Genomic DNA, 26,264 nt, shown 5'->3' with positions numbered 1-26,264 from the left:
TTTCAAGCCCAGTACCCTCAGCTGCCATACTTTTCATACATTTATATACATTTGTTCCTTACTGCAACCCTGTGAAGTAGATTGTAAACAATGTTATTATTCTCAGTTTACATATGAGAAAACTGACACTCAGAAAGAATGACTGAATATCATTTAATGTAAATTTTCCATCAATTTCACATTATCTCTAGGAGGCAAGCAGGGAACTTTCACATATAACTATCCAATAACAATTCAACAAATATTTTTTGAGAATGCCAATTCTATACCCATGCTGGAAAAATCCCTAGTTCTTTTAGCCACTTTTACTCTAATGGATTTATAAGTAAATATAAATACACACACATATACATTTATATATACACGCACACACACATACACATAGAAAAACCAAAAATCTTTTTCGGTCTCTTAATCCTAGTGCATTCCTATGACATTTCTCATGAAAAGCCTTACAACCAGTTTCATCTCCTTTATTTAATTGGTCAAAACAAAGAAATTCTTGCTGGAACTCTAATAGGTCTTTTGACTTTTCTTTAAGCTATACTACTGGTTAAAGCTGCTCTGTCCAGACTCGTTTGACTAGTTTTATCTCAACTTACTTGTAATATATTTCTTCATTCCTTCCAGGACAGGGATCTCTAATAGATCCCAAGATGTCATACATTTGATTGGAAATTCTTAATCAGTGTGCAGACCTAGATCTCCTCCTCAGGGGACAATGTATCGGTAAGTTTAAGTTAAATCTTTGGCAATTGGTAATTTGGTAATTTTGAGTGTACTGGGGAGGTTAACAGAGATTCCATTAATTCATTTAATTGACATTTGAATTGATCTGTTTATTTGTTTTTTTTTTTAACAATATCACCGAATCACAGATTAAGAGACTTAATTATGTTTTCAACCTAAAATGAAAATTTATGGTAAATGTTTTGCTCTACCCCTCCCTATCCAACAACACAGTAACAGATAGAACTTGAGAACTAGCCACAGGAAGTTACCAAAGAGTACTTTGATCATTTCTGTTGTGCATTGATTTTTGTTTGTGTTTTATTAAACTTAGTATCTTAGGTATCCAATTAAATTCGACTGGTCTTTAATCTTCCATTCTACCTTTCCTTTAGCTATTTCCCCCATACCCTTAGAGTTGGTATCTGGAGTCAAGTGTGGAGATCAGCAAAGGTCTGGAGAATTCCTGTCTAAGTCTCAAACCTGGGACTCCTCTTTGGGAAAAAGAGGGGAAGAAAAAGAAAATTAAGGACAGGGAAGAAAGTAAAATTGTCATATAACTTTCTTTTTTCCTAACTTAGAAAAGAGAAAAATATTAATTATAACATTATTCTTTGTGAAATTATTTTTATCAAATGAAGTTATATTTATCAGAAATTTTATATATATATATATATCATGCAAAAGATAAATTAAATTGATTAAGACAATGTTGCTTTAGTTATACACCATTATAAAAAAACAATGCTTTATATAGATACAGGACTTTCAAAGTACCCTCACATGTGTTATCTTATTAGTTCTTCACCATAACTCGTAGGAAGTAGGCAAAACATGTATGATTATGCTTTTTTTCCACATATGGAAAAAAGAGACATAAAGAGATTAAGTAATTTGTCTAAGACCAAATAGCACTGAATATCGATCCTAAATGTAATCAACTTCATTCAGTGTACTTCATTCACACTCACTCATTTTGTAAGTGATTAAAAAGTCAGGTTTCAAGTGACAAGAGACTGGGATTTAGCTCCAGAAATACCAGGAATTCACTGAATTTATCTGAATCCCAGCTTCTTTGCTAGCAAAAATTTTAAAAAGTCAATTCTTTATTTGTCCTGTAAGAATATGGGAATATTTTTTTAGTCATGTCTGACTCTTCATGACTCCATTTGGGATTTTCTTAGCAAAGATACTGGAGTGATTTGCCATTTCCTTCTCCAGCTTATTTTATAGATGAGGAAACTGAAGCCAACAGGATTAAGTGATTTGCTCAGGGTCATATAGTCAGTAAGGGTTGGGGAAACAGATTTGAATTCAGAAAGATAAATCTGACTTTAAGTCCTACACTCTATCCTCTACACCATCTACCTGCCCCAGGAATATGGGAATAGAGGTTCTTTTTGAGAAAATAATTGTATAAATTCTCTTTGAATTTTCCAAAGAAAGATGAAAATCCATTTAGTTCAATACTTCCCATGCAGATGGTTTTCAAAAGTGTTTATTGAATGAACATATTAATAAACCTATTTAATACTAGTTAGAATTCAATAAGTAAAATTCCCTTAGTTAGACATTAGAACTCCAGTTCATTAAGAGTAGTTCTTGATTATCTGAGTAGTGCATTATTGTTCTTAGGACCTTGACAATTAAAACAAACAACCAAAAACCATCTGCCCAAGATGTGATCACTTATAGCTCCCAAGTCTAACTTTTTCATTCCCCAGTTACTTCTGATTCAAATCAACAGATTCTCTTTTTGGTCAGGATTTTTAAAAAACCTTCTCTAATGTTTCCCTCCATTATTGCAATAGCAACTCTTTTCATTTGTCTTTATTGCTCATCTAATCCCCTCTCTTATTTCCCTGTGATGTTGTCTTTACCCCTTACTCTTTCCTCTAAATTTAATTCCAGCTGATTCATCCACTTTAATGCTTCAATAACTTTTATGGTATATAACACCCAATTGACTTCTTCACCTTAGATTTTTATCCTCTTCCCAGAAGTTTCACTTATTTTTCTTTCTAAATGGCTCACTAATCTAACTTTAAACTTAAACATAATGTATGTAGAACTCTTCTTCTTTCCTTCCTAATATTCCCTGTTAGGGACTAGTCTACTCCAATATTTTGCTTATCCTACCAAATGTTGGTAACTTTAGTTTCCTTTATGTCAATAAATCTATTGCCAATCCCTCCAGGAGATTGCTCTCTTATGTGTATCAAAATGATTATTTATTCTTTAACGTCAAAAAAAGCAACTATCAGGTAAGTGAAATAAAATCTCTGCATTTAGATTTTTATTCTGAGCCATATACAAAAAAATATCAAAGTTAGTGCCTGTTACAGACATCCTAAAAATTTGGCAAAGTAGACAAATATTTAGGGAGTGAATTGATTAAAAGAACACAAATGTAATTGCTCCAGAAGGAGGTGTGCTAACAATATGTTAATAGGTATGAAAAAATTAAAACATGTTTTAGTTTCATCCTAGTGAGGATCATCTCAGAAAGGGAAGTAGGACAAAATAGACTGTGTACTACAGGTACAAAAATGAATCTAGTGGAGATAGTGATGAGGAAAATGTTATGGTCAATTCTTAGAAGTTATTTGTAAAATAATTTATAATTTGGAGTCATAATGAGAAGACAAGATTCACTGGAAATGTCCCTGATATTCAAAAGATTGACATCTAAGGGAGAAGGCGATATCAAAGGATGAGATGGATAGATAGTATCATGGAAACAATGAACATGAACTTGGACAGACTTCAAGAGACAGTGGAGAATAGAAGGGTCTGGGTTATGGGCCATTAGGGTCACAAAGAGCCAAATATAACTGAATGATTGGGCAACAACAAATACTTATTTAATATGCTCTGTATAATATTTTGAACTATGTGAGCATATAGATGCAAAAGTAACTAATATATATACATATATATATATATGATGAGATGCTATGAGATGCTGATGAGATGAGACTCAATGGTCATCAAGTCCAAACCAGAAATTAAAGGAATCCCTACTATGTATATTTCCTAAGTGGCCATTTAGCTTCCAATCAAAAACCTCCAAGAAGAGAGAATGACCATTTCTTGAGATAGGCAATTCATTCCCCTTTAATGTAGCAATAACATTAAAGAAATTTTCCCTCATTTCATGTGACCTCTCTACCTATGGATCTTTTAAATAAGGTATCACCCAAGAATATCGTGTTACTTGTTTACTTATAGCAATATTTAACAGACACTTCATCAATGTTTATTGATTTATGATAATGGTCAAATATTTATTAAGCTCTTAATATGTACTAGGTACTGTGCTAAACATGCAGGAAACAACTTTGAAAAAGAAAATCAGCCTCTACCTTCAAGGAGTTTATAATCAAATAGTTCAGAAAACACAAAAAGCTGAAAAGGAATAAGGAGAGAGTATGGAAGCAGGGAAGAATTCAAAGAAATCTAAAACTCAGCAAAGCCAAGTGCAAAAAGAAAGATGGCTGTCCTGGAACCCCTCCTTAAAAGGAGATTGAGGAATTCTTGGTTCTACTTTTCAATCAGAAAGGCAGAGAATATTAATGGAAGGAGAATGAGCTGTGAATAGCAAGTATGACTGAATCTTTCAGGATGATAGGACTTTCCAAGGATAAGTTCCTTAAGATATGTTGGAGAAGTAAAAGAAAAAAAGTTCAACCAAGTGGGAAACGAAGAAATAACAATATTTGGCATTTATATAGCTTTTTTACGGTTTGTGAAACACTTTAAAGTATCTTATTTTATCCTACCATCAATACTGGAAGGTGTGCTAATATTTTCTCCATTTTATAGATGAGGAAACTGAGGCATATCATAGTTATCTGCCCAATATTACACAGATAGTAAGGAATAGGTCAAGATTTGAAATTAGGTCTTTCTAACTCTAGGCCTAGCCCTCTATTCATTGAGCCACCTACCTGATTGGTTAATAATCCAGCATTAGGAGAAACCTATTCCAGTCTGATGTAAGCAACTGGGAGATATAGACAAATGTGACTAAACCTAATTTGGTGTAAGGCTGTCAACTCAAGGTTTTCTCCAAGTCAATAGGTAGACTCACAAAGACATGTACACATACTTACAGGACTCTAGCCATAGATGTGAAAAAAATAATTATTATTTCCATTTATTGAATATTTTAAATGTTGTGAAGGGCTTTTCCCCTAATAATCCTAGGAAATAAATAGAGCAAAGCATGTTGTCACAGAGGTCTTGAGAGGTTTATGATTTGCCTCTGATCACATAGACAGTGAGTCGTAGTTAAAGCAGTAATACTGTGATGTCCACATTGAGTTTACTGTGTTATCCTGCATCTCAAGATGGAGCTTAAATGATGACCAAATAGATGCCTGTAGAGCAAACCCCAAGCAAAGGGTGACTGAAGCTGGTTTCTTGGATAACATTTTGCTGCCACCACTCAGTGGATTAAGGGACAAGGAAAGGGAGTCTCCAAAAACTATAACCCAGTATTTACATACCTTTTTACCTTTATTTTAATTCCTCAATCTCTCCCACTGCAGCACAAACCACATGTTCTAGGTGGTTTAGCAGGGAGAGCACCAGATTGCTGTTAGGAAGACTTAAGTTCAAATCCAGCTTTGTTACCCTGGACAAGCCACTTAACTTCTCTTTCAGGTTCCTCGTTTGCAAACTAGGATTAATAACAACACTTACCTCCCAGGGTTGTTGTAAGGATAACATGAGATTATATTTATAAAGTGCTTTGCAAACCTTAAAGCTCTATTACTATTGTCTACATTTACAGCTGTTTTTACCCCATTGTAAGAAATCTCAAGGCATAACCTATATACAGATGAGGGGAGTCATTGTCTCTACACTATGAATAAAGAAACAAACAAATACATATTTAAGTGCCTCCTACTCTGTGCTAGGCACCATGCTAAGGATTGGGATACAAAAAGGCAAAAGGAGAGTCTCTACCCACCAAGAGCTTACAAACTCATGGAGAGGACAATGTGCAAACAAATTATTTACAAAGCAAAGTACATACAGGATAAAAAGGAAATAATTTAAGAAGGAAGGCAAAGGAATTGAGAGGGGTTAATGAAAACTTTCTATAGAAAATGGGATTTTATTTGGGACTTGAAGGAAGCCAACGAGATCAGAAGTTGGAGTGGAACAGGGACGATGTTCTATGCATGGGGGAAAGCCAGAAAAAATGCCCAGCACTAAGAGATGAGAGTATCTTGTTCATGGAATAGCTAAGTATGATTTTGTACAGCACAATTCTAAAGTGTTCAGTATGCTCTTCCTGAGCTCAACCTCCCCCCCAATTTTCAAGTTGTTCCCATTCTATAGCTTCTTGCCTAGCCCTAACTCTTGATGTCATTGTCTTTTATTATTAGTTCAATTTAGTTCCATATCAGAGAATCATTGAATTGGAATAGATCCCAGAGACCACTTAAAGCAATCCATACTTGATGAGGAATTTCCCTTAGAACATCCTCAACAAGACATTATCGAGCCTCTGCTTGAATAACTCTAATTAGGGGAAACCCTCTTCCTTTTGAGGTAGCCCATTTTATATTGAGATAGCTGTAACTATTAGGGTAATTTTCATATAAGAACTGAAACATGTTTCTGCAACTTCTGGTTTGGCCCTTTGGGGCCAAGCAAAATGCATTTAATCCCTCTTTTATATGGCAATCATTCAAATACTTAGAGACTGCTATGCTATACCACCTCTCATTCTCCCAACTTTTATTTTTTTCTTTATGTTCACCATTCCAAATCCCTTCAATTGGTCTTTACTCTATAAATCTCTGAGTTCTCCCTCATATCTCAAGATCTCTGGAGGAAAAAATAAATCTTTTTGTTTTTATTGTTATTCATAGTTGGTACAGTGGGTAAAAGTGCTAGATGAGATATCAGTAAGAGGTCTTCAAATCCTAATTCAAATATCTCCTAACAATGTAACCCTAGGCAAATTACTTAATCTCAGACTGCCTCAGTTTCCTAATCTGTAAAATGGAGATAATAACTCCACATACCGTGCAAGGATGTTTCAAGGATTAAATTAGATAACATAGTACAATGTTTTGCAAGTCTCAAAGTCATATATGAATTTACTATTTTATTAGATAACTGACATAAAGCATTTTACTACTTGCAAATATAATACAACCATATATACATGTGTTATTATTTCATTTAAAGCTGACAATAGTACTATAAGGTAGGTATTTTAGTATACTTGCTGTTCATATATAGGCACAGAAATTCAAAAAAGTTAAATGACTCACTTGTCCAGTCATCACAGTGACTAATATCTGAGGTAAAATCTGAACCCAAATCTTCCTGAATCTGCATCACAAGTTTTCTCTAGCTATCTTTTCTCTATCCAAGACCTGAGTCCATCCTGTTCATTCTCTTCAACTTAAAACTGATCTCAAAAGCAATTATCCCTAATTTATATATTTCATAAATCTAGATTTATCGCATTGGATTTGCTTAAAGCATACAGATGTTGCTTAGAATTATAAAAGGCAGCTACTGTTACTAAGGACAGTGGTTAGGAATTACCAACCAGAATTAAATTAACTTAATTTGAAGGCTTCATAAGTTTTCCTAAACTCTGAATTTCAGCTGATCTTATTAACATGACTGCAGAGCATAATACCCACACATAATACTCACAAAACTCACTAAATGAAAGACATTAGAATTGCTTTTTAATAAGGACATATCAATAATTTGTAATGAAAGCTACATCACATAAGCTATAAATCTAAACTACTTCAAGGACTTTGTATCTTTAGAGATTTTGATATTCCTTTTTATGTGCTATGAATTTATTTTGCATACACTTTTCATAATAAAAATATAAAGAACTTTTCCTGCCCAAATGATCCCATTTCAAATTATTAAGTAAGATCCAAGTTAGAAATATTACTGCAGTGGTTTTCTAACCTTATTTCCCAATCTCAGGTTCACATCTAGGTCTTTAATTACAATACTACATATTCAATTCACTTCCTTGGCATTGAATATCTATTGGCCCAATACTATGCTAAGCACTTGGAAGTAGAAATGGCGATGGGGAGGAACATAGAATTGAGTATATTTTTTAAAATCTAGTTTATGTTCAGTGGTCTTATTTAGCTTTTAATTTTGTAGAGACTATAAATGGGATGCCCAAAGTTTTAGTGCAGTTCTTAAAACTGCACTAAGACTTGTGGGATAACTTCCATTTTAACTTATTTCCATAATTCAGTGAAGGGATGTTGGCTCTTCCTCCACTAGTTCTGCTGGAATTTCATTCATGACTTCTCATCCTGTGTGGATACTTCAAGTCTTTTTTAAAAATTTCCATGGGAGATCTACTTAAACCATTAGAGACTTTCTTTTGGTTCTTCTAATATTTCCTGGACATCAGTACAGAACTCATATTGTCCATTACTCTTTCTTAAACTAAGTACATAATTGACTCACTTCCTTCTCAATTCATACACCTGCTTGATGATATCTTTTTCTATCAGTTCTCACTTATGAGTCACCAATATATGGCAGTTTACTTAATTATTTATTAATTTATTTAATCTGATTATCCTAGAAGTCATGGTAAACCAGGGTTTACTCTTTTTGAAAGATGTTACCAGGGAAGTTCAAAGCATGTGAAATGCTTGTCCTTAGAGAATTTACTTCTCCAGAGTTCCTCTCAGGTCCACGGAAATTCTGAGAAATAGCCAAGAGGACAATGAAAAAAGGAACCCTCACACTCAGATTATATCAACTTTTAGGACTCCATGCTAAATCCTACAAAGTGAAACAAAGTGAAGGCTACAGCCAGAGGAGAATGGAAGTAAATCATATCAGGAGCCAAGTTCAAGGTGAAACTAGGAGCTCAGTGGCTAGAGAGCCAGGCATAGAGACAAGAAGACTTAAGTTCAAATTTGGCCTCAGATACTTCCTAGCTATGTGACCCTGGGCAAATCATTTAACCCCTGTTTCCTGGTCTTTACTGCTCTTTTTCTCTGTAACCAATACTTAGTACTGATTCTAAGACAGAAGGCAAAGGTTTAAAAAAAAAAAAGACAAGGGCAAGACTAGATCCATAGACCTGATTACTTCAAACAACAGATGACAGTGTGGTGAGACAGACTGAGTTAGGTCTCCTCAATGACTTCTGATTACCTAAACTTCTTTCAATCTTAGCCTTCATTGTGCACCACTCCCTCACAATCAGGCACAAAGTCCTGAAAAGCACTCCGTATTGATTTGATGGGATTCAGGAGGAAAGGAGAGGGTCCTCTCATGGCCCCTTGGCTTTTTCTTGGAATACACAAAGGTTCAAAGTCATGGAGAACTCCAGGTTGTTTGTTGTTTCTAGTATGTACTTCATTTCTGTAATAATATCCCTGCTGAAACCAGGATTTAAATGGTATTCTTCCATGATTTGCAGTCATATAACATAACTATGTAAGTAAAAATCTTGTACCTTTGAACTACATTACCCAGGAATCCACTCACTTCCTGTCATTACATGCTGACATAGAAGACAAATTGGGTGGAGTTCCGTGTTTAGTGCTCCTTCCTTCCTGTGTTACGATTTTGGTGGAGCGAGTGTTTTGAGCAGGTAGATTAGCCATGGGGTTTTTTTGTTACTTCTAGTGTTTTTTAATAAATCTTATAAAATAGAATATTTTGAGTTATTGTATATTAGGTTTAATTTTTACACAACCAAGAATATTAATTTTAAAAATATGATAAGGTGACTTTTTTGCATCAAGCAGCACTTTCAATATATGAACATAAAACAATTCCACATAAATCAATTTTTAAAAAATAATACAAGAGCAATGACGTAAAATAGAAAGTGATTGGAACTGATAGCTAAAATAGTAAGAGTTGCATAGCTTTAAAAAAAAAGAATTAAAAGAGTGAAAAAGTGTCATCCCAAATATAGTAATTTATGTAGTAGTAAGTACCAAAGATAATTCCTTCTCAAGTACATGAAGGTATGTCCAATTAAAATGCCCTTCTCTTCATTAGCTTACCATTTTCACCCTTTCCTTTCATTCACAACCAAACTTCTTGGAAAGAGTTGATATTTTACTATCTAGTTAGACATTATCCCCTTTTTATTATAATAAAACAGTCTAGCAGAAAGAGCACTTAGTCTTAAAATCAAGAATTATTGGAACCAAGTATTGACTACTGTATTCATAAATATGTGAGGCAAGTCACTCAGCTGGGTCTGAGACAGTTTTTTCATGTGTAAAACACATCTACTTCCCAGGATCACTGTGAGAAAAACATGTAATTATGATGATCTTTTCTAAAAATGATGAGAACTAGGCCATAGGAACATAGATTTAGAGTGGCAAGGAACCTCAGGAGTCATCTAGTTCAGGTAAGGCCAAAAGAAATTAAATGATTTACCTAAATTCACACAGGTAATAACACTGGGATCATAATTGGAACTCAGGGTCTCTGCCTGCAGAATGAGATGATGTCTAAGTCCTTTCCAACTATAAAGTCCAACAACCTTATGATCCCATGATTATTACACACTAACTCTACTTGGATGGTCCACTAACATTTCAAATGCAATATGTTAATCTTAACCATACTGAATTTATCTCTACACAAAAAACTTGCCCACCCACCTGACATTTCTGTTTTTTGTCAGTGGTACCAACATTACCTTTGCTATCCATGTTCAAAATTTTAATGTTATCATTGACTCTTCTGTCTCATTCACATCCTACATTGTTTAAAATTTTGAAATTATCTTTGACTCTTCTGTCACTCACGTACCACATCTAATCAACTTCTATATATTCTTCTTCCTCAATACTTCCAGCACCAGTTAATTCCTTTCTAATTTTATTGCACCAACTTACCCTCTATGTGTTCTATTCAATAGTATTTGAATTAGTCTTTCTATCTCTAATCTCATCCCCTTAGATTCATCTTTCATACATTGTTTGGTCACTATTCCTTCTGAATGGATGTGATAAAGTCACTTCTCTACTCAAACCTTTCATTGACTCCCTATGGGAGATACAAACTTTTTCTTGGTATTAAAGGCCTTCTTTTCCAATTTTATCATGAACTGCTTTTTCCCCCACATAATTTAAGACCTTTGTAAATTAGAAGGCTTGCTTTCCTCAGCAGAATCCGTGCTCTCTCACTTTGGGGTCTTTGATTTCTCTTGCTTTTCTTCCTTTTCAAATCCTACCAATCTTACTCCTCAGTTTAAATGCCACTAATTTCACTAGTTTTCCTTAAATGGAAGCAATCTCTCCCTCCTAAAGCCTCACTAATACTTTATATGAATGTACTGGTGTGCCATTTTGTGTGATGATTTCTTAGAGATGTCACCCTGTTAAATTGTAAATTTCATGACATAAAGGACTTTATCTTGCCTGTGTCTGTATTTTCTCCAGGGCTTAGCAAAGTGTACATATGTACTGTGTTTATTTGAAGTACCTAAAAACTGTTTGTTGAATCTTTTAAGAAGAGATCAGATGGGGTTGATGTTTCATGTGGTTTGAAGCCCAGTCAAATTGATTCTGGCTTCTATAAGATTATGTGCCAGTTATAGACCACAAATATTCAAGCACAGGCATATCCCATTCCTGATTATTCATAATGAAATCCATTCTTCTGTTTTTTTTTAGGGTGTGTACATTTCTCTTTGCAGGATTCCAGAGGGCAAAGATATAAATTCTGAAAAAAAAAACACTATGCTTTTCTTTAACTAACATGACCCTAACTTGATCTTACACACCCTCCAAAACATTGGAAAAATCAGATGAATGAATACCTTAATGAAGGTATAATGCATATAAAGCTCTCTTTCAAATAGATGCTGGTCTGCACAAAGAGAGCCTAGTATAATGGATGGATTCCTAGATCTAGAGTCAGGAAGACCTGGGTTCAAATTAGATCTCTGGCATTTAAGACCTATGTGCCAATCACTTAACCTCTCTGAACTACAATTCACTCATCTGTAAAGTGATCATATTAGATTATATAGTCTTTAAGGAGCCTTATGGCTCTTAATCTTATTAATCTATATCAGAATATCATTCATTTTTCTGTGTTCCAAAATTACAACCACAGGTTAAAAGAAGGAAGTCTTGTGATTGGCTACTCTTAAATGTCTTTTTTCTTTTCTCCTATTAGTCCATTAAATATTTGTAGAAATCTTCTATTGCATAAAATACAATAGCTTATATTTATGTAGGTTCATTAGTATCAGTCATTTTGCACAAGTTCTCTCCTCTGTTTATGCTTATAAGCTAAGGATCCATTGTAATACTGTCTTTTTTTCCGTTTCACTTCTATTCTACCTTATTAAAGATAATACTGTTAGGGGTTGACACTTTGCCCAAACTAACCTTTTTTCCTCACTGTTTGAATTAGTTTTGTCTTTCTTCTTTCATTCCACTCCCTACCCTTTTTCCTTCTTCAAAGTAAAATTATCAACAATCAACACACATGAAGTTTTGCCATGGTGAATTTGGTTTGAATCAGTAACATACTTCTAAAAGCACTTACTATTTTACCAAACATTATGCTAGGTTCCAAAGATATGAAGGAAAATAAAAAGAACCTTTCCTCTTGAAAGGCTTATATTCTACACAGATAAATAAGCACAAAGTAATATCAGAAGGGAGATCAACTAGGGGAATCATAGGGTCAAAGACTTGAGTGATCTTAGAGATCATTTGGCCAACCTCTTCATTTTACAGATGAAGAAATGGAGGTCCTCTGAAGATCAGGAAAGACCCTACATAGGAGGAAGCACCTGAGTTGAGTCTTGAAAGAAGCTACAGGTTCTAGGAGCAGGAAGTAAGGACAGAGTACATTCCAGGGAGAGGGCAAAAGCAAGCCCATACACATTCAAACGCATAAAGTCAAGAGGTGAATGGCATGTACTGGTAACTGCTGGAAGATGAGTTTCACTAGAACACAAAGTGTATGAAGAAGTCAATCTGAAATAAGACTAGAAACGTAGGTGGAAGCCAGATTGTAGAGGAATTTAAATGCAAAGCTGAGGATTTTGCATTTTATCATAGAGGTAATAGGGAGCTTGTAAAGTATTTTCAGTAGAGGAGTGACATATTCATATTTATATTTTAGAAATATAAAATTGGAAGCCATGGGGATATTAGAGGGAGAAGAGGAAGCCCTGAAAGCATGGAAACCAAGCAAGAGGCTACTGTTATAGTCCATATGTGTGTAAGGAGGTCTTGACCTAAGGCAGTATCTATGTGAATGGAAAGAGTGGGTTCATTAATATATTTCAGAGGTGGAATCAACAAAACCTGAAAATGAAGGGTAAGGGAAAAGGAAGAGTCAAGGATGATTCTGAGGTTGTTGAATTGACTGAGAAATAGAAGGATAATGGTAACCTCAATAGAAATAGAAATATTTATAGAGGGATTGCTTTGGGGTGGAAATTTTTTTAAGTTCTATTTTAGACCTATTTAATTTGTTATGTTTACAAGAAATCTAGGTGAAGATGTTCAAGTGTTAATTAGTGAAAAAAGACTAGAATTCAGGAGAGATTAGGACCATATATGTAGATTTGGGAAACATCTTCACAGAGCTATTAAAGGAACCTATGGGAGCTGATGAGATCACCAAGAAACAGAATGTAGAGAGAAAAGAGGAGAGGTCCCAAGATGTTGTTGTTCAGTCATTGAGGTCATGTCTGATTCTTCATGATCCCGTTTCAGGTTTTCTTGGCAAAGAAACTAAGGTGGTTTTTAATTTCCTTCTCCAACGCATTTGATAGACAAGGAAACTGAAGCAAACAGATTTAAGAAACTTGCCTTGGTTGACACAGCCAGTAAGTGTCTGAAGACAGATTTGAACTCAGAATGAAAAAAAAAGTTTAACTCCAAGTCTAGCACTTGATCAGCTATGTCATCTAGTTATCCAATAGGCTGAAACAGAGTTCATGGAATCTAGTTAGGTAAACAACACCAAAACACAAAAAAATGAATCAAAAATACAAAATATAAATATATGGTTTGATCCAGCAATTCAAGAATTTTTACAAGCTATAACAAATGAAATCTTGGTTTGAATAGATGAGGTATGTTCATGCCAAAGAGTGCGGATTTGTAGAAATTCTGGCCTTATGAAGTAGTTTATGCTTACACCTCCAGTTAGACAGGAGAATTCTCAAATCTTGGAATGAGGTTTTAGATTCCAGCCCTTTACTGAGAAAGGTCTCTCTGTAATACCTCTGCACTACAAACAAAGAACATCAGATAACCTAAAGATGAGATTAGTCAAAGGGGTTTATAAAATTGTTAATATGTGGCAAAAATAGAATTCTAATTTTTTTTTTTCTAAAAGTGCCAAAAAGTAAGGCAAGAAAAGGTTAGGGACCAGTCTTTCCTCCTATCAGGTATTCCCTCAGCACTTCTGCAATTGCAATGAATGGTGCATAAAATTTTTAACTATTATATATTTCTTTGCTTGTAATCCTGGCCCCCAGCTTCCATAGTTGCATCGATAATTCTACATTCCACTCCCCACCCCCCAACATACCTTGTCCAGTTAGTTTCTTTTCTTCCTAAATTTGGAAGAATTAAAATCCCTGAGATTTTCACCGCCAGTTCACCTCTTCCTTGGGTGGTTATGCATGATTATTGTATTATTATGAAAATACAGAGATATACTCTGGAAAATAAAATCCAGATTTGGAGGCAACTGACATACATTGAAACAATACAGTCATTTTTAAATGAATGATGCCAGTGATATATGATTTTGTTATTCTTTTTCTGGCTATTATGCTGCCTTCTTCTGTCTATAACTGTGTCAGTGAACCTCCGCCAAGGTGGATTGTGCTGCTGTAAGAGTCTGTCTTGCCCAGCATGGAGACAAGGCTACCAGCATTATGAGTGCAAATGAGGCATTAGGAAAATAGGGGGTGCCTAGTCCACTGTACAATTGCCATCTTTGTCACCCGAGACAAGTCTTAACTGCCTTGGCCTTAGCTTCCTCATCTGTAAAATGAAGACAATGGCTAGCATCAACTTTCCAGGGTTGTTGGGAAGATCAGATGAGATGTTTGTAAAGTGTTTTGCCAGCCCTAAAGTATTATATGAATAGTCCTTCACTACTGGCTATTATTATTGCCATTTAAATGCTGTGATCTCAGTTGTGCCATAAAGATATTTTCACTCATTGGTCAAATTAGCTTAAATTACTCTTCTGTATTTCCAGAGAAAACAAGAAATTTTCTCATCCTGTCATTGTGAGATTTCTTACTTATGAATGGTTGTCTCTCCCTTCTCCCTTTAGGTCAAGAGGAGTGGGCACAAAAACCCGAGGTTTGGAGCCATGGATGATTGTCCTTATTGTCATAGTAGGACTACTGATTGCAAGCATAACCATTGGTCTTCTGGTTCATTTCTTGGTCTTTGGTAGGTATAACTTGACATTTTCTTCCTTAGAAGGGAAAATTTCTAAGGAAGGAAATTTCCTTAATTTCTTTTCCCCTGAAATATTTTTCCCCACACATATGAAAGTAATTTCTTTTTTTACAATTGGGATGTTCTGGGTGCTATTTAAAGAATAATTGCTGCTACAATAGACAGCACCATAAATTTGGAATTGGAGGATCTGGATTCAAATCCCAGCTATTTATTAGCCATATGACCTTAGGCAAATCAAATAACTCTTTGATCTCAATTTCTTCATCTGTAAAATAAGAGAATCAGATTAATAAAATTTGAAGGTACTTTCCAAGTTATTTCTGGAGCATATTATCCTAAAAGGAACAATTAATCATGATAGTTACTGTGTTCCAACCAACAAAAAAGTAAAACTACATATATACATATATGTATATATACACCTTAATCAGTTAAGAAAAACAAATGTAGTATTTATTATAAACTCTTCCATATTTATTAATCTGCAAAGATCAAAGAATCATGGATCTAGAGCTTCAAGAGATCTTAGAGATCATTAAACATATTCCCTTCATTTTGTACATGAGAAAACTGGAGCCTAAGGAGGTTGTGATTTTCCCAATGTCACAGCACAGACCTCCCTTCTTATACTGTACATTCCTGTCTTTCTGCCAGCTTTTCTGAGCAGCAGGAACTAGGGCAGAAATGATATGTTTACATTAATCTGTGTCCTAAGGAAAATTCAATGAATTATATTTTCTTTATCACTTGTTAATGTCAGATGTACATATGTAAATGGAAATAAATAAAAATTTTTAATATACAATTTTCTCTATGGAGCTAAATGTATGTAAATACATTATCTAGCAAATTCCACAATATAATTATGATGCTTGCATGGTGCCTGATAACACATAAGGCCCAAGTTGTCTGCTTTCATCTCCATTTTTTTCATCTCCATTTCTATTGCTTCTCATCAAGGACATGTGGACCCTTTTTCTTGGGATTTTTTATGACCTATGTAAGACAGGCATTTTCCCTGTGGCCTGAAGCCTGTGTCTTCTCTCTCAGAAGTCAAATCACCATAGCAACAGATTCGTTGGTTAGCTGTTTTGAGCACAGAAAAACTATTTTGGTATATCTACGCATTACTCAAAGTAAGGTTATAAAGAAGAAAACAAAATCCAGGGATCAGCATGAACATATCTTCAAAATACATTTTATACCTATATACAAAAATTCATTAACTTTATGCTACAAAAATGACAAATTCTTTCTATTCAGTTTTATATGTTGCTTTATATTACTACATTGGAGTCAGAAAGACCCAAGTCCTAATTTTGCCTCAGTCAATTATTAGCAGTGTGACTCTGGGAAGAAAACCTCTCTAATTTTCATTTTTCTCATTTGAAAAATGGGAATAATAATAATAATAGCACCGATCTTCTTCCATTTTGTAGGGATCAAATAAGATAACTTATAAAGTATAATATAAACATTAACTATTTATCATTAATAAGATAATATGTAATTGTATATACATTATAGGTCAATAATATTAATAAAAAATTAAAATTTACCATATTTATACACAAATTTGTAATTTTTAAGTGTAAAGTTTTTCATGGTGTCCAATGATGTTCCATCTGGAAATAAGTATTAGAGATACCTTAGTTCTACTGTATTGGATCAGGCCTTAGAATATTTTAACTTAGGATTCATGAGCTTATTTTTTAAATATTTTGATAAATGTATTTCAATATATTTGGCTTTCTTTTATAATCTTATGTTTTATTTTTTGCATTTAAAATATTATTTTGAAAAAAAGGATTCATAGGCTTCATAAATTGCCCAAGGTATTATGACACAAAGAAGGTTAAGAATGGCAGATTTGTTTCTAGTTAGCCATTTGAGAAATCTGATTCTCTTCTTAGTTTTACCTTCTTCAATTATTAGCACAAGGCATACCCAAACACTTGAATGGGTCTTTTATCTCAAAGATTCAGGAATTTCTTGCAGTAATACAGATCATGGGCTTTTATGGGTTGAGATATAGATCTCTAGCATCCAGTTCTATGAACACTGAGACTAAATCATTCCCCGATTTTCTTAGTTGTCTCAATTAACCTCTAACTTTTAAAGTCTCTCAATAACTAATCTATATTTATTCTTTCCCTCTCTCAGGTATTTAAATTCCATACTTTCTTTCAACATTTTTTGATTACAATAGCATATCTATTAGAAATTCACCCACATAAGCAAATTCATGAATTAAAAAAAGTAACTTTTTGACACCAGCAAAAAAGAGACCTTCCTGGATCAGTGTACAATAGGAGAACATTTTTTGTCACATCATTACAGTGGTCTGATCATGTATTCAAAAATTCAATATAAACCTCCATTGGTCCTGAATTAGAGACTTACATTTTTCTCTACACCTGAGTCTTATGTCCAAGTCTTGTCCTTATTTTTCTTTTGCTTCCTTCCTATTGCAGATCAGAGGCTGGAGTACTATCATGGCACTTTTAAAATTTCAGATGCACAGCTGAATGCTAATGCTGAACAAGGTTATGGATACCAATACAAGAACTTACGTGAGAGGAGCGAAATTTTGGTATGTCCAGCTTTTGCTCTTTCCTTCATAAGAAATTTCATTTGGAAGAAATCTAAAGATCATCTAATTCAAACTCCTAATTTTCCAAGAGATGAAATTCACTTGGGCCAAGGAGGAGCCCATTCTATTTGGGGCAGCCCTAAATTTCTACATATAATTATCAATTTTATCACGATAGGTGACATTTATAAAGTGTTTAAAAGTTTGAACATATTTTATACTATTAGAAGATGGAATCAATCGGGAAGTAATAATTGCCCCATCACTGGCGTGTTTGCAGAAGGAATTTAAGCTTCATATTGGATTTGGACTACCTAAGTCCTAAAGACTCTTCGATTTCTGAAATTCAATGCTTCTGCACAGTTACTCTGAAAGTAAGTTAGAAACAGAATCTGAACTGGTACCCAAATCTCCTAATTCACATTTCTGATGCTTTTAATCTTATTCCATACTCCCTGCTATAGTTCTCATAAATTTCCATTTATTCAATAATTGTATTTCAATTCATTTCAATTCAATTAATTAAACTGAAAAAATTCAATATTTATTAAACACCCACCATGTGATAAGAGAAGGATTTTTGTTTAAGCAGAGCCCTTTCCTTTGCAGAATTTAAAATACAATAGAGGCATATAACATTTATGCAAAAAATTATTATAGGTAAAAGTACCTAAAAGAGGCATAAATATTACCTTGCTTCCAAGCCTTAGTAAGGAAACATCTTTACCAATTTTTCTAAATTTGAAGTCAGCATAGCTATTTTCAGATCTTGTTCTGAAAAAATATTATCCATGTGATTTGGGGTCAGTAGTTTCACATTTCTAAGTCTCAGTTTCCTGATGAGTAAAAGCAGTAATAACAGCCTCAACCTCACAGTAGGGACAATGGGAGGTTGGCCTAAGAAATTTCTAAGTACTCCTTTAACTATAAGATTTAATGAAATACTAAGAGGAAATGACTTTGTCACTTGAGAAAAGATAAAATGGATAATGGAAATAATAAGAATTGGAGAATCCATCTGGGAAGAGATGAGTATACTTATGGCAAAAATAGAAAGTCAAATTAATGTAGACTCAAAAACTTTTACTGAGTCATAGCAAAATACTAGATAGATCTAAAACCTCTTAGAACCACTAGAACCTGAGGAAAGTTAAGTCAACATTTATTCAGCACTTACTTTAAGAGAGACACCATTCTAAATGTCAGGAATACAAATATAGAGTTTGATCCCATAATCTTATGAATGAAGAAACAAGTCCAGGAATATAAAATGGTGGTGTGACCAAAGGTCCCCTGACTAGAGTTTCAGTGTTTTGACTTCCTATCCAGAGCTTTTTTCACTACACCACAATGCCTCTGAATGAGATAAGCTATGATAATAACAGCACTGATATTTTTATGACCAAATGTTTTATGTAGCTTTGGGCATAAATAAATATGTTTTTATAGTTTGAAAAATATATGAATTACACAAAGTGCATGTGATTTTATTATATCATTAATACAACAATTGCCAGCTATATAGATGTCATGTAACAGGTTGATTACTACAGGCAATCAAAAGACCTGGACTCATTCCAAAATACTCAGAATAAAAGCCAAGAAGTATACTAAAGTTTGGACATATCTCTAGTTCCCACCGTGTTTCCCACATCATTCAACCAATGTGTTGGGATTCTATCATGTCTGACTCTTTGGGACCCCATTTGGGGATTTCTTGTCAGAGATAGTAGAGTGGCTTGCTGTTTCCTTTTCCAGCTTATTTTGCAGATGAGGTACTGAGGCAAACAGGGTTAAGTAACTTGCCCAGGGTCACATAGCTAGCAAGTGTCAGAGGTGAGAATTGAACTCAGGAAGATGAGTTGCCCTGAACTCTATACACTGCACCACTTAGCCATTGTTTCCCAGTGTACTTTGTGAACCTGCAAATGAACATTCACATATTTTAAATATGTTGGTCAGGACCTCCATGACTCTAAAGATACTCCCTTTAAAAAGAAAAGAGCAAATAACAACAACAACAAATTATTCATTGTAATCTCTATCATAACCCCCTGACAAAGAGTATAGCTATAAAAGGAAGGTATAGAGAATGATCATGTGACTATTACTAAACTGTTAGAGTCAATTCCTAAATTTTAGAATATTCATAAGATCCAGGAACTGGAAGTCCAGAGACCTGGACTTGGAATCATGGAATCTTAAAATCAGAAGTAACTTTAGCAAGCAACTAATTCAGAGATAATTATCCCCTTTTGTGTCATGGACCCCTTTGGCAGTCAGATAAAATCTCTGAATCTCTTCTTGGAATAATATTTTTAATGCAAAAAAATGCCCAGTTTTGCAAAGAAAGTTAATTATATTAAATTTAATTATCAAAATATTTTAAAACAAAAAATCCTCAGACCTCAGATTAATAACCTCATGGGCTATCCAACCCTTAGTCTAATCTGATTTTTGTAAATGGGGAAACTGAGTCCAAAGTTATTTAGATATTATAGTAGAGCCAGAGCTAGAATGTAAGTCTCTGGATTATTACTCCAGGCATATTTCCATTATATCATGCTGCCTCTTACTCTCAGTTTCACTATTCACTAACTTGAATAGATCAATAAGGATAACTTTTCTCATCTCTAAAATGGACATTGTAATACTTACCTTCAGAGTTATAGGCATGAAAAAGTAAATATATGATCAGTTTTTTTGAAAAAAAAATTAAGCTCTATAATTGTAAAGAAATATATCATCAGGGAAAATCTTACTGGACCTATTTTTGAAACAATATATTTAAAAAGATCTAGAAAATCTCTCCTTGTTTGGCAAGAAGATGACAGAAAATCATTCAGAGTTCATAGAACTGGTCAATATACTAGTAAAATCTTTTGAAATACTATTGAATTCCTTAAGTAGCTGGTGATACAATGGATAGACTTTAGGATGAAGTCTATAAAGCCTCAATTCAAATCCTACTTCAGATGTTTACTAGCTGTGTATCAATGATCAAGTCTCTTAACTCCTTTCAGCCTCAGTTTCCTTAGCCATAAAGTGAAAATAATGCTTAAACCTACATACTAGGATCATTGTTTCTCTCAAATGAGTTGAGCTCTGCAATATCCTTTGCAAACTACAAAGCACTATATAGGTGCTAAATGTGATAATTCTACAAAAGACAGGATTTATGAGAGAAGAAGTGTTCAATTCCAGTCAACAGCCAATACTTTGGTAAGAACCTAGTTTAGGAAAGATTCTCATAAATATGAATCAATTATTAAATATTGCTTGTGAATCTTTCATGCATTCAGTGCTAGGAGGTGGAGAGAAGATGATGACATGATGATCCCCATCCTATAAGAGCTCACCTGAATGAAATATGATGATCTAGCTAGGGAGGCAAAAGAATGCATAAAACACTAGTCAAACAATACAGGACAGTGTATAATTAAGTGTGAAATTGTGTTACGTTTAATAAGCAAGAATAAGAGGAAAGGGAAGTCAGTGCAAAATGAAGGGGTCAGGAAGGGCTTAAAACTGTTTATCTTTGTCTCTATGAGGCAAGTTTCTCCCTGGCCCAAGTTCACCTTAAGGGAATTACAAGAAAGGCTCGTGCCTCTCCCTGGGCCACTCCTGTTCACTGTTGCTAAATCTCAATGAAGAAAGCCAGATTTTTTTTTCCCTGTCCCATATGAATACTAATTAAATAGCTAAAGCAGGAAAGCTTGCAAGTCCTGTTCTTTCTTTTGGTTTTGTATTTACTTATGTTACTGGAGAAAGTGAAAAAAGTAAAATGAGTTTGAGTTCACGGCATCCAATGGCTTTTCCAGGTTTCCTGAGATGATATAAATGTGTTGTTCACTTATCTCCCAAGTCTTCCTCACTCCATTTTGAGAAGTTTTCTTGGCAAAGATACTGGACTGATTTGCCATTTCCTTCTCCAGCTCATTTTAAAAATGAGAAAAATTAAAGAAAACAGTCTTAAGAGACTTGCTAAGGGTCACATAGCTAGTGTTTGAGGTCACATTTGAACTCAAGTCTTCCTGACTCCAAGTCTAGTGTTCAATCCACTGCACCACCTATCTGCTCTCATGACATAAAACCATTTTATTATTCAAAGTACCCTATGTGGCTACTATATATCACGATTCACCAATATCCCTACAGTAATGTAGTTTTAATTTGCTCTTACATCAGGTAAATGTGAGAATATTAGTCACATAGAGGAAAATATCTTGGGATTGCATTAAGGGCACCAAATTTGGTCTCAGAAGGCTGAGCTTTCAGTTCTGGCTCTGCCATTTCTTACCCATGCAATCAAAAGGTTTTCTATGGTCCTGAACTAGTGCTATTGTAGCCTCTTGCTGGCGAGAAGCCACAAGATAAGAAAGATAGAGAAAGGATAGAAGTTTAGGATTCCGCGGAGGGTGTGATGGAGCCAAGTTCAAGATGTCAGAAATGAGTCAGAAACCAGGCCGTATTGATTACAATGGAGCTGCAGCCATACTCCAACCACTGGACTTCTAAGAAAGGCTAAAACGATCCAGTGATCCAGATTTAATACCACACTGGTCAGAGGATGATATAGCTTAGCTGAGAGAATAAACAGAGTATAATAGGATGAATTAGAGAGTGCTAGGTATTATCACTGGAAAAGAGAGAGGCCTGGCTGTAGGCCAGGTTTCAGGTGAGAGATAGAGAGGAGAGAGAAAGAGAAGAGATAAGGTTAGGCAATCCTGTGAGATCTCTGAGAGATGGAGATGGCTGCGAGCTCTCCTTTTAATCTCTTTGATACGCAAATGTACCCAATACATATTGATGAGTTACATAGTGTATTTCCATTGGTTAATTGCAAATCATGACAAGGTGAAGGTGGGGTTTTATCCCAGGTGGGTAAGACAAAGGGAAGTAAGCTTTCGCGCCCTAACCCTAGCAATGCTGGGAACAGAGTTCATTGCCATGCACGGAATGGCCATGTGCCCACACATAATCCTTGCATCTTAATTATACATATGGCCTGGACTGCTACATCTATAAAGACTTTCATTCTGACTTTCCATCTCTGTTCTCTCTGACATGAAAATTAAAGTAAAAAACAACCTCACATTTCTTTTCTTCTCCCTCCTCCTAATCTAGTAGTCTCATTTTTATCCATATTGAATGAGAGTCTTTTCATCAAGACATACCAGCTCTTCTGTAGGGTAAATGCAAACACACCCTCTTTGAAGATGCAAGGATATTGGGAAAATTTGTAGATTCTCTATATTCTCTATCTATTCTTCTCTAAATTAAATATTTTTTATTTTTATTTTATTCCTTCTTAGAGCAATTCAAAATTGTCAATCCTTTTAAAATAATAAGATCAGAGTTGAAGTAAAAAATGAATCTCAAAGTAGCATTCAACAAATTTGCTACAAAGTTATAGGAATTATTGACTAAAAAAAATAGAAGACCAAGAAAATATGGTAGCACAGAGTAGCTTGACGAACTAATTTGAAACTAAGCGTGAGGAACTTGGATTAGATCTACAGGGCAGTGGAATTTCTTTTAAGGATGGTATTCTTCCTATGGTAAAAGATCTAGTCAAGAGGACACTATAGTAAGAGCATTTAGAATCAAATAAGAACAGGCAGTTGCCAGAGGAGATGAGAAGATTGAAGATGAGATAACACCATAGATGGATGAAGTCACATGAAATGTGACCAGAGTCTGGATAAGACTAGGAAATGGCTTCATGCATTGGTAGAGACTGATCCAGATGCTTTAAAGGGAAGGGGGGAAAAGCAAGGTTTGACAACAGATCAGAAGTACAGAGAATAGAATGCTGACACCTTGAAGATTACTGAGATTTCTTGTTTGGAGAGCTTGACTTCATACTGTTATAGCTAAACAATATCAACAACTAGCATTTACATACCATTTTGAGATTTGCAACATGTTTTAAAAATATCATCTCATTTTATCCTCATGATAACCTTGGGAAGTAGGGACTATTATCAATCCCCCATTGGATGGATGAAGAAACTGAGGCAGACAGTTGTCAACTAACTTTTCCAAGGTCATACATTTCATATGTATCTGGATCTGGATTCAAACTCAGGTCCTCCTGATTCCAGGTCTACCACTCTATCCATTGTGCCAATGGGATCTCTAGCATGTTTAACTTCAGTTAGCAATGGTACCTCCAGGGCATATATCTTATAAATATAGGGTTAGAAGAGATCATAGAAATTTCAGGAGAAATTATTAATTTTATCAGAAATTCTCATATCATCTTTTGCCAAAGAGTTTTCTCTGATTTTTATTTTATTGGTTCTCCTAATGAGATAGATCCAACTGCATTAATTGGAGAAAATATATTTCTCCTCATTGGAATTTTCAAACCAATTGGTTCAGCACTAAATATAAGTTTCTCAAGGGCAAGTACTATCTTTTCTCTAGACTTTGTGACTTCTCCCACTGCTTGCCTAGTAAGAGGTCTCCACTTAGTGGATCTTCAATGTGTTGTGGTCGAGTAAATGTATAGCAAATTAATCATTTTAATATACTCAGCATGCTAGAAAAATTAGTACATTTCCCTAAAGATCATCTTCATTGTTTCTTTAACAGCAAATTTAGGATCTTTATCTTAATTTAGACAATCCATTAAAGTTGCTAAAATGTCAAAACCTGTCAAAACCTATAGTTAGAGGTAAGGATGGGTATACTGGATAACCTTATATAGGCTTACATCTTTCAGTCCCATTATTATGGATCTATTAAAGTAGCCAGACAAATGCATAAAATTAAGATGAAAGAGTTAGATTCATTATTATGAAAATAATGATTTAAGCAAGGCAGAATTTTAAGTAACTGAATTATCTAATAAAATAAGGAGTTGTCATATTTGGAGAGACATAACTTCCTACAGGAAGAAAAAACACCTTAACTTGACAAGAGTGAAGGGGAAGAACAGGAAGGAATGCCAGGAGATCTGGGTACTACTCTCTGCCACTGACTATCTGTATTATCATGGACAAGTTACTACCCCTCTCAGGGCCTCAGTTACCTTTTTTGTCAAAGTAGGTTTTCTAAGAGTATGAAATTGGGAGACATATGTCAAGAAATGACTGGGATGGAAAAATAAGAGTACAAAAATCACTAAATTTTTTTTTATAAAGGAAAGAAATTAATGAGTATGTTCATTTTCTAAGAGAAGTTATTTCAGTTCTTTAGAGAACAGTACTATGCATCTTTTCAATTCAGCAATGTTATTATTATACTCATATGTCCTTAAATGATGCAAACAATATCATTAAGTTTTAATCCTGTTTCTATATCACAATGAGTAGGGGGAAAATCATTTGTTTCTATGCTGTTCTTAGAGTTCTTGCTTCTATAGATGTCATTTGCTTCCCTCTCAGACTCCTCCATAAAACCCAAGAGGTACAGATAGAAATAATGCTTGGCTCAGTAGTTTTTCCAGAGAAATTTGCTTGTATCATCTGGTGAGTCAAGAATTTAATTCCAGTATTGTAGTCAACAAGTTGTGAATTACCAAACAATCAAAAGTAGGAGGAAGTCATATAAGGGAAATTTAACCAACTGGTCTTACAGTTCCTTGGCATGCAGTTCCTTATTCTTCCTATTTATATTTCTTTCATTTTCTTCTTCTATGTTTCTTAGGTAGTTTTGTGGTTTTTTTTTAAATTTAGATACATATTATTGATGAAGTCATAATATTAGTCACTTTTCATTTTTATATTAATCAATTTAAAATTCAAATTTGCATGTTCTTAGAAACTTTTCATTTGCAATTATTTTTCTCTGTACTCTCCACTACAACTTTAAAATTTTAGCATTAGTGAATCAGCTGAGCCATTATTAGTATCTTTGAAAGTTGACAATAATTTTCCCATTATTCCCACCCCTTTCTTGACCAATATTTCAATGGCATAGATGACACATATAAAGTCTTATTTTTGGAAGCCAGTGATTGGCATCCTGGGTTATTGGTAAGTTCAGAATTTTAATGGTAGGCCAAAGGTTCTAAGAATGCTGAGAAGAAAGAACTAACAGAAGTCACCACAAAAATATCAAAATTATTTGATTGTCTATGTAACTGTGGAAGGCCTTAAGTTGTATTGTGTCCTGTTAATAGAGATTCTGAAGACCAATTGTATTCTAGTATCCAATGATCACAGATATTTAATGGACCTTCTCTAAAAAGTCCTATTCTGGTTCCTCATGGCGGCATGGAGTTTACCCTACATGAATAGGAGCAACATTCTGATGATGATAGATTATATCACCTGGTAGTGACAGGTATAGTTAATCAAAAAGCTTCTACACTCATTGAGGTATTGTAGGAGAAGTATTTCTCTGCCTGTGGCTTCTCTGCTAGTAATACAAAGGTCAGGATATTAAGAGAAAATTGTGGAGTGGCTAGATTTGGCAGGAATAGAGAAATCTAGAAATGTATCATATCATCCTCAAGGAGACACCAAATC

The 26,264-nt window shown here is 34.4% G+C and overlaps 1 protein-coding gene across 1 annotated transcript in view; it reads left to right on the top strand.

Moving 5' to 3' along the window:
• The first annotated feature begins 14,501 nt into the window (after positions 1-14,501).
• The window catches only part of TMPRSS11A (transmembrane serine protease 11A), a 52,372-nt gene continuing 40,609 nt past the window's right edge, over positions 14,502-26,264 (top strand). Inside the window, exons 1-3 of the mRNA XM_056803802.1 lie at positions 14,502-14,605; positions 15,058-15,179; positions 17,666-17,793. Of these exons, the coding sequence (XP_056659780.1) occupies positions 14,502-14,605; positions 15,058-15,179; positions 17,666-17,793 (354 nt within the window). The remainder of the gene's footprint in view (positions 14,606-15,057; positions 15,180-17,665; positions 17,794-26,264) is intronic.

Source organism: Monodelphis domestica, chromosome 6 (genome assembly GCF_027887165.1).
Source record: "Monodelphis domestica isolate mMonDom1 chromosome 6, mMonDom1.pri, whole genome shotgun sequence".
Classification (NCBI taxonomy): Eukaryota; Metazoa; Chordata; class Mammalia; order Didelphimorphia; family Didelphidae; genus Monodelphis; species Monodelphis domestica.
The sequence above is the reverse complement of the archived record's forward strand: the minus strand, read 5'-3'. Positions and strand labels throughout refer to the sequence as shown.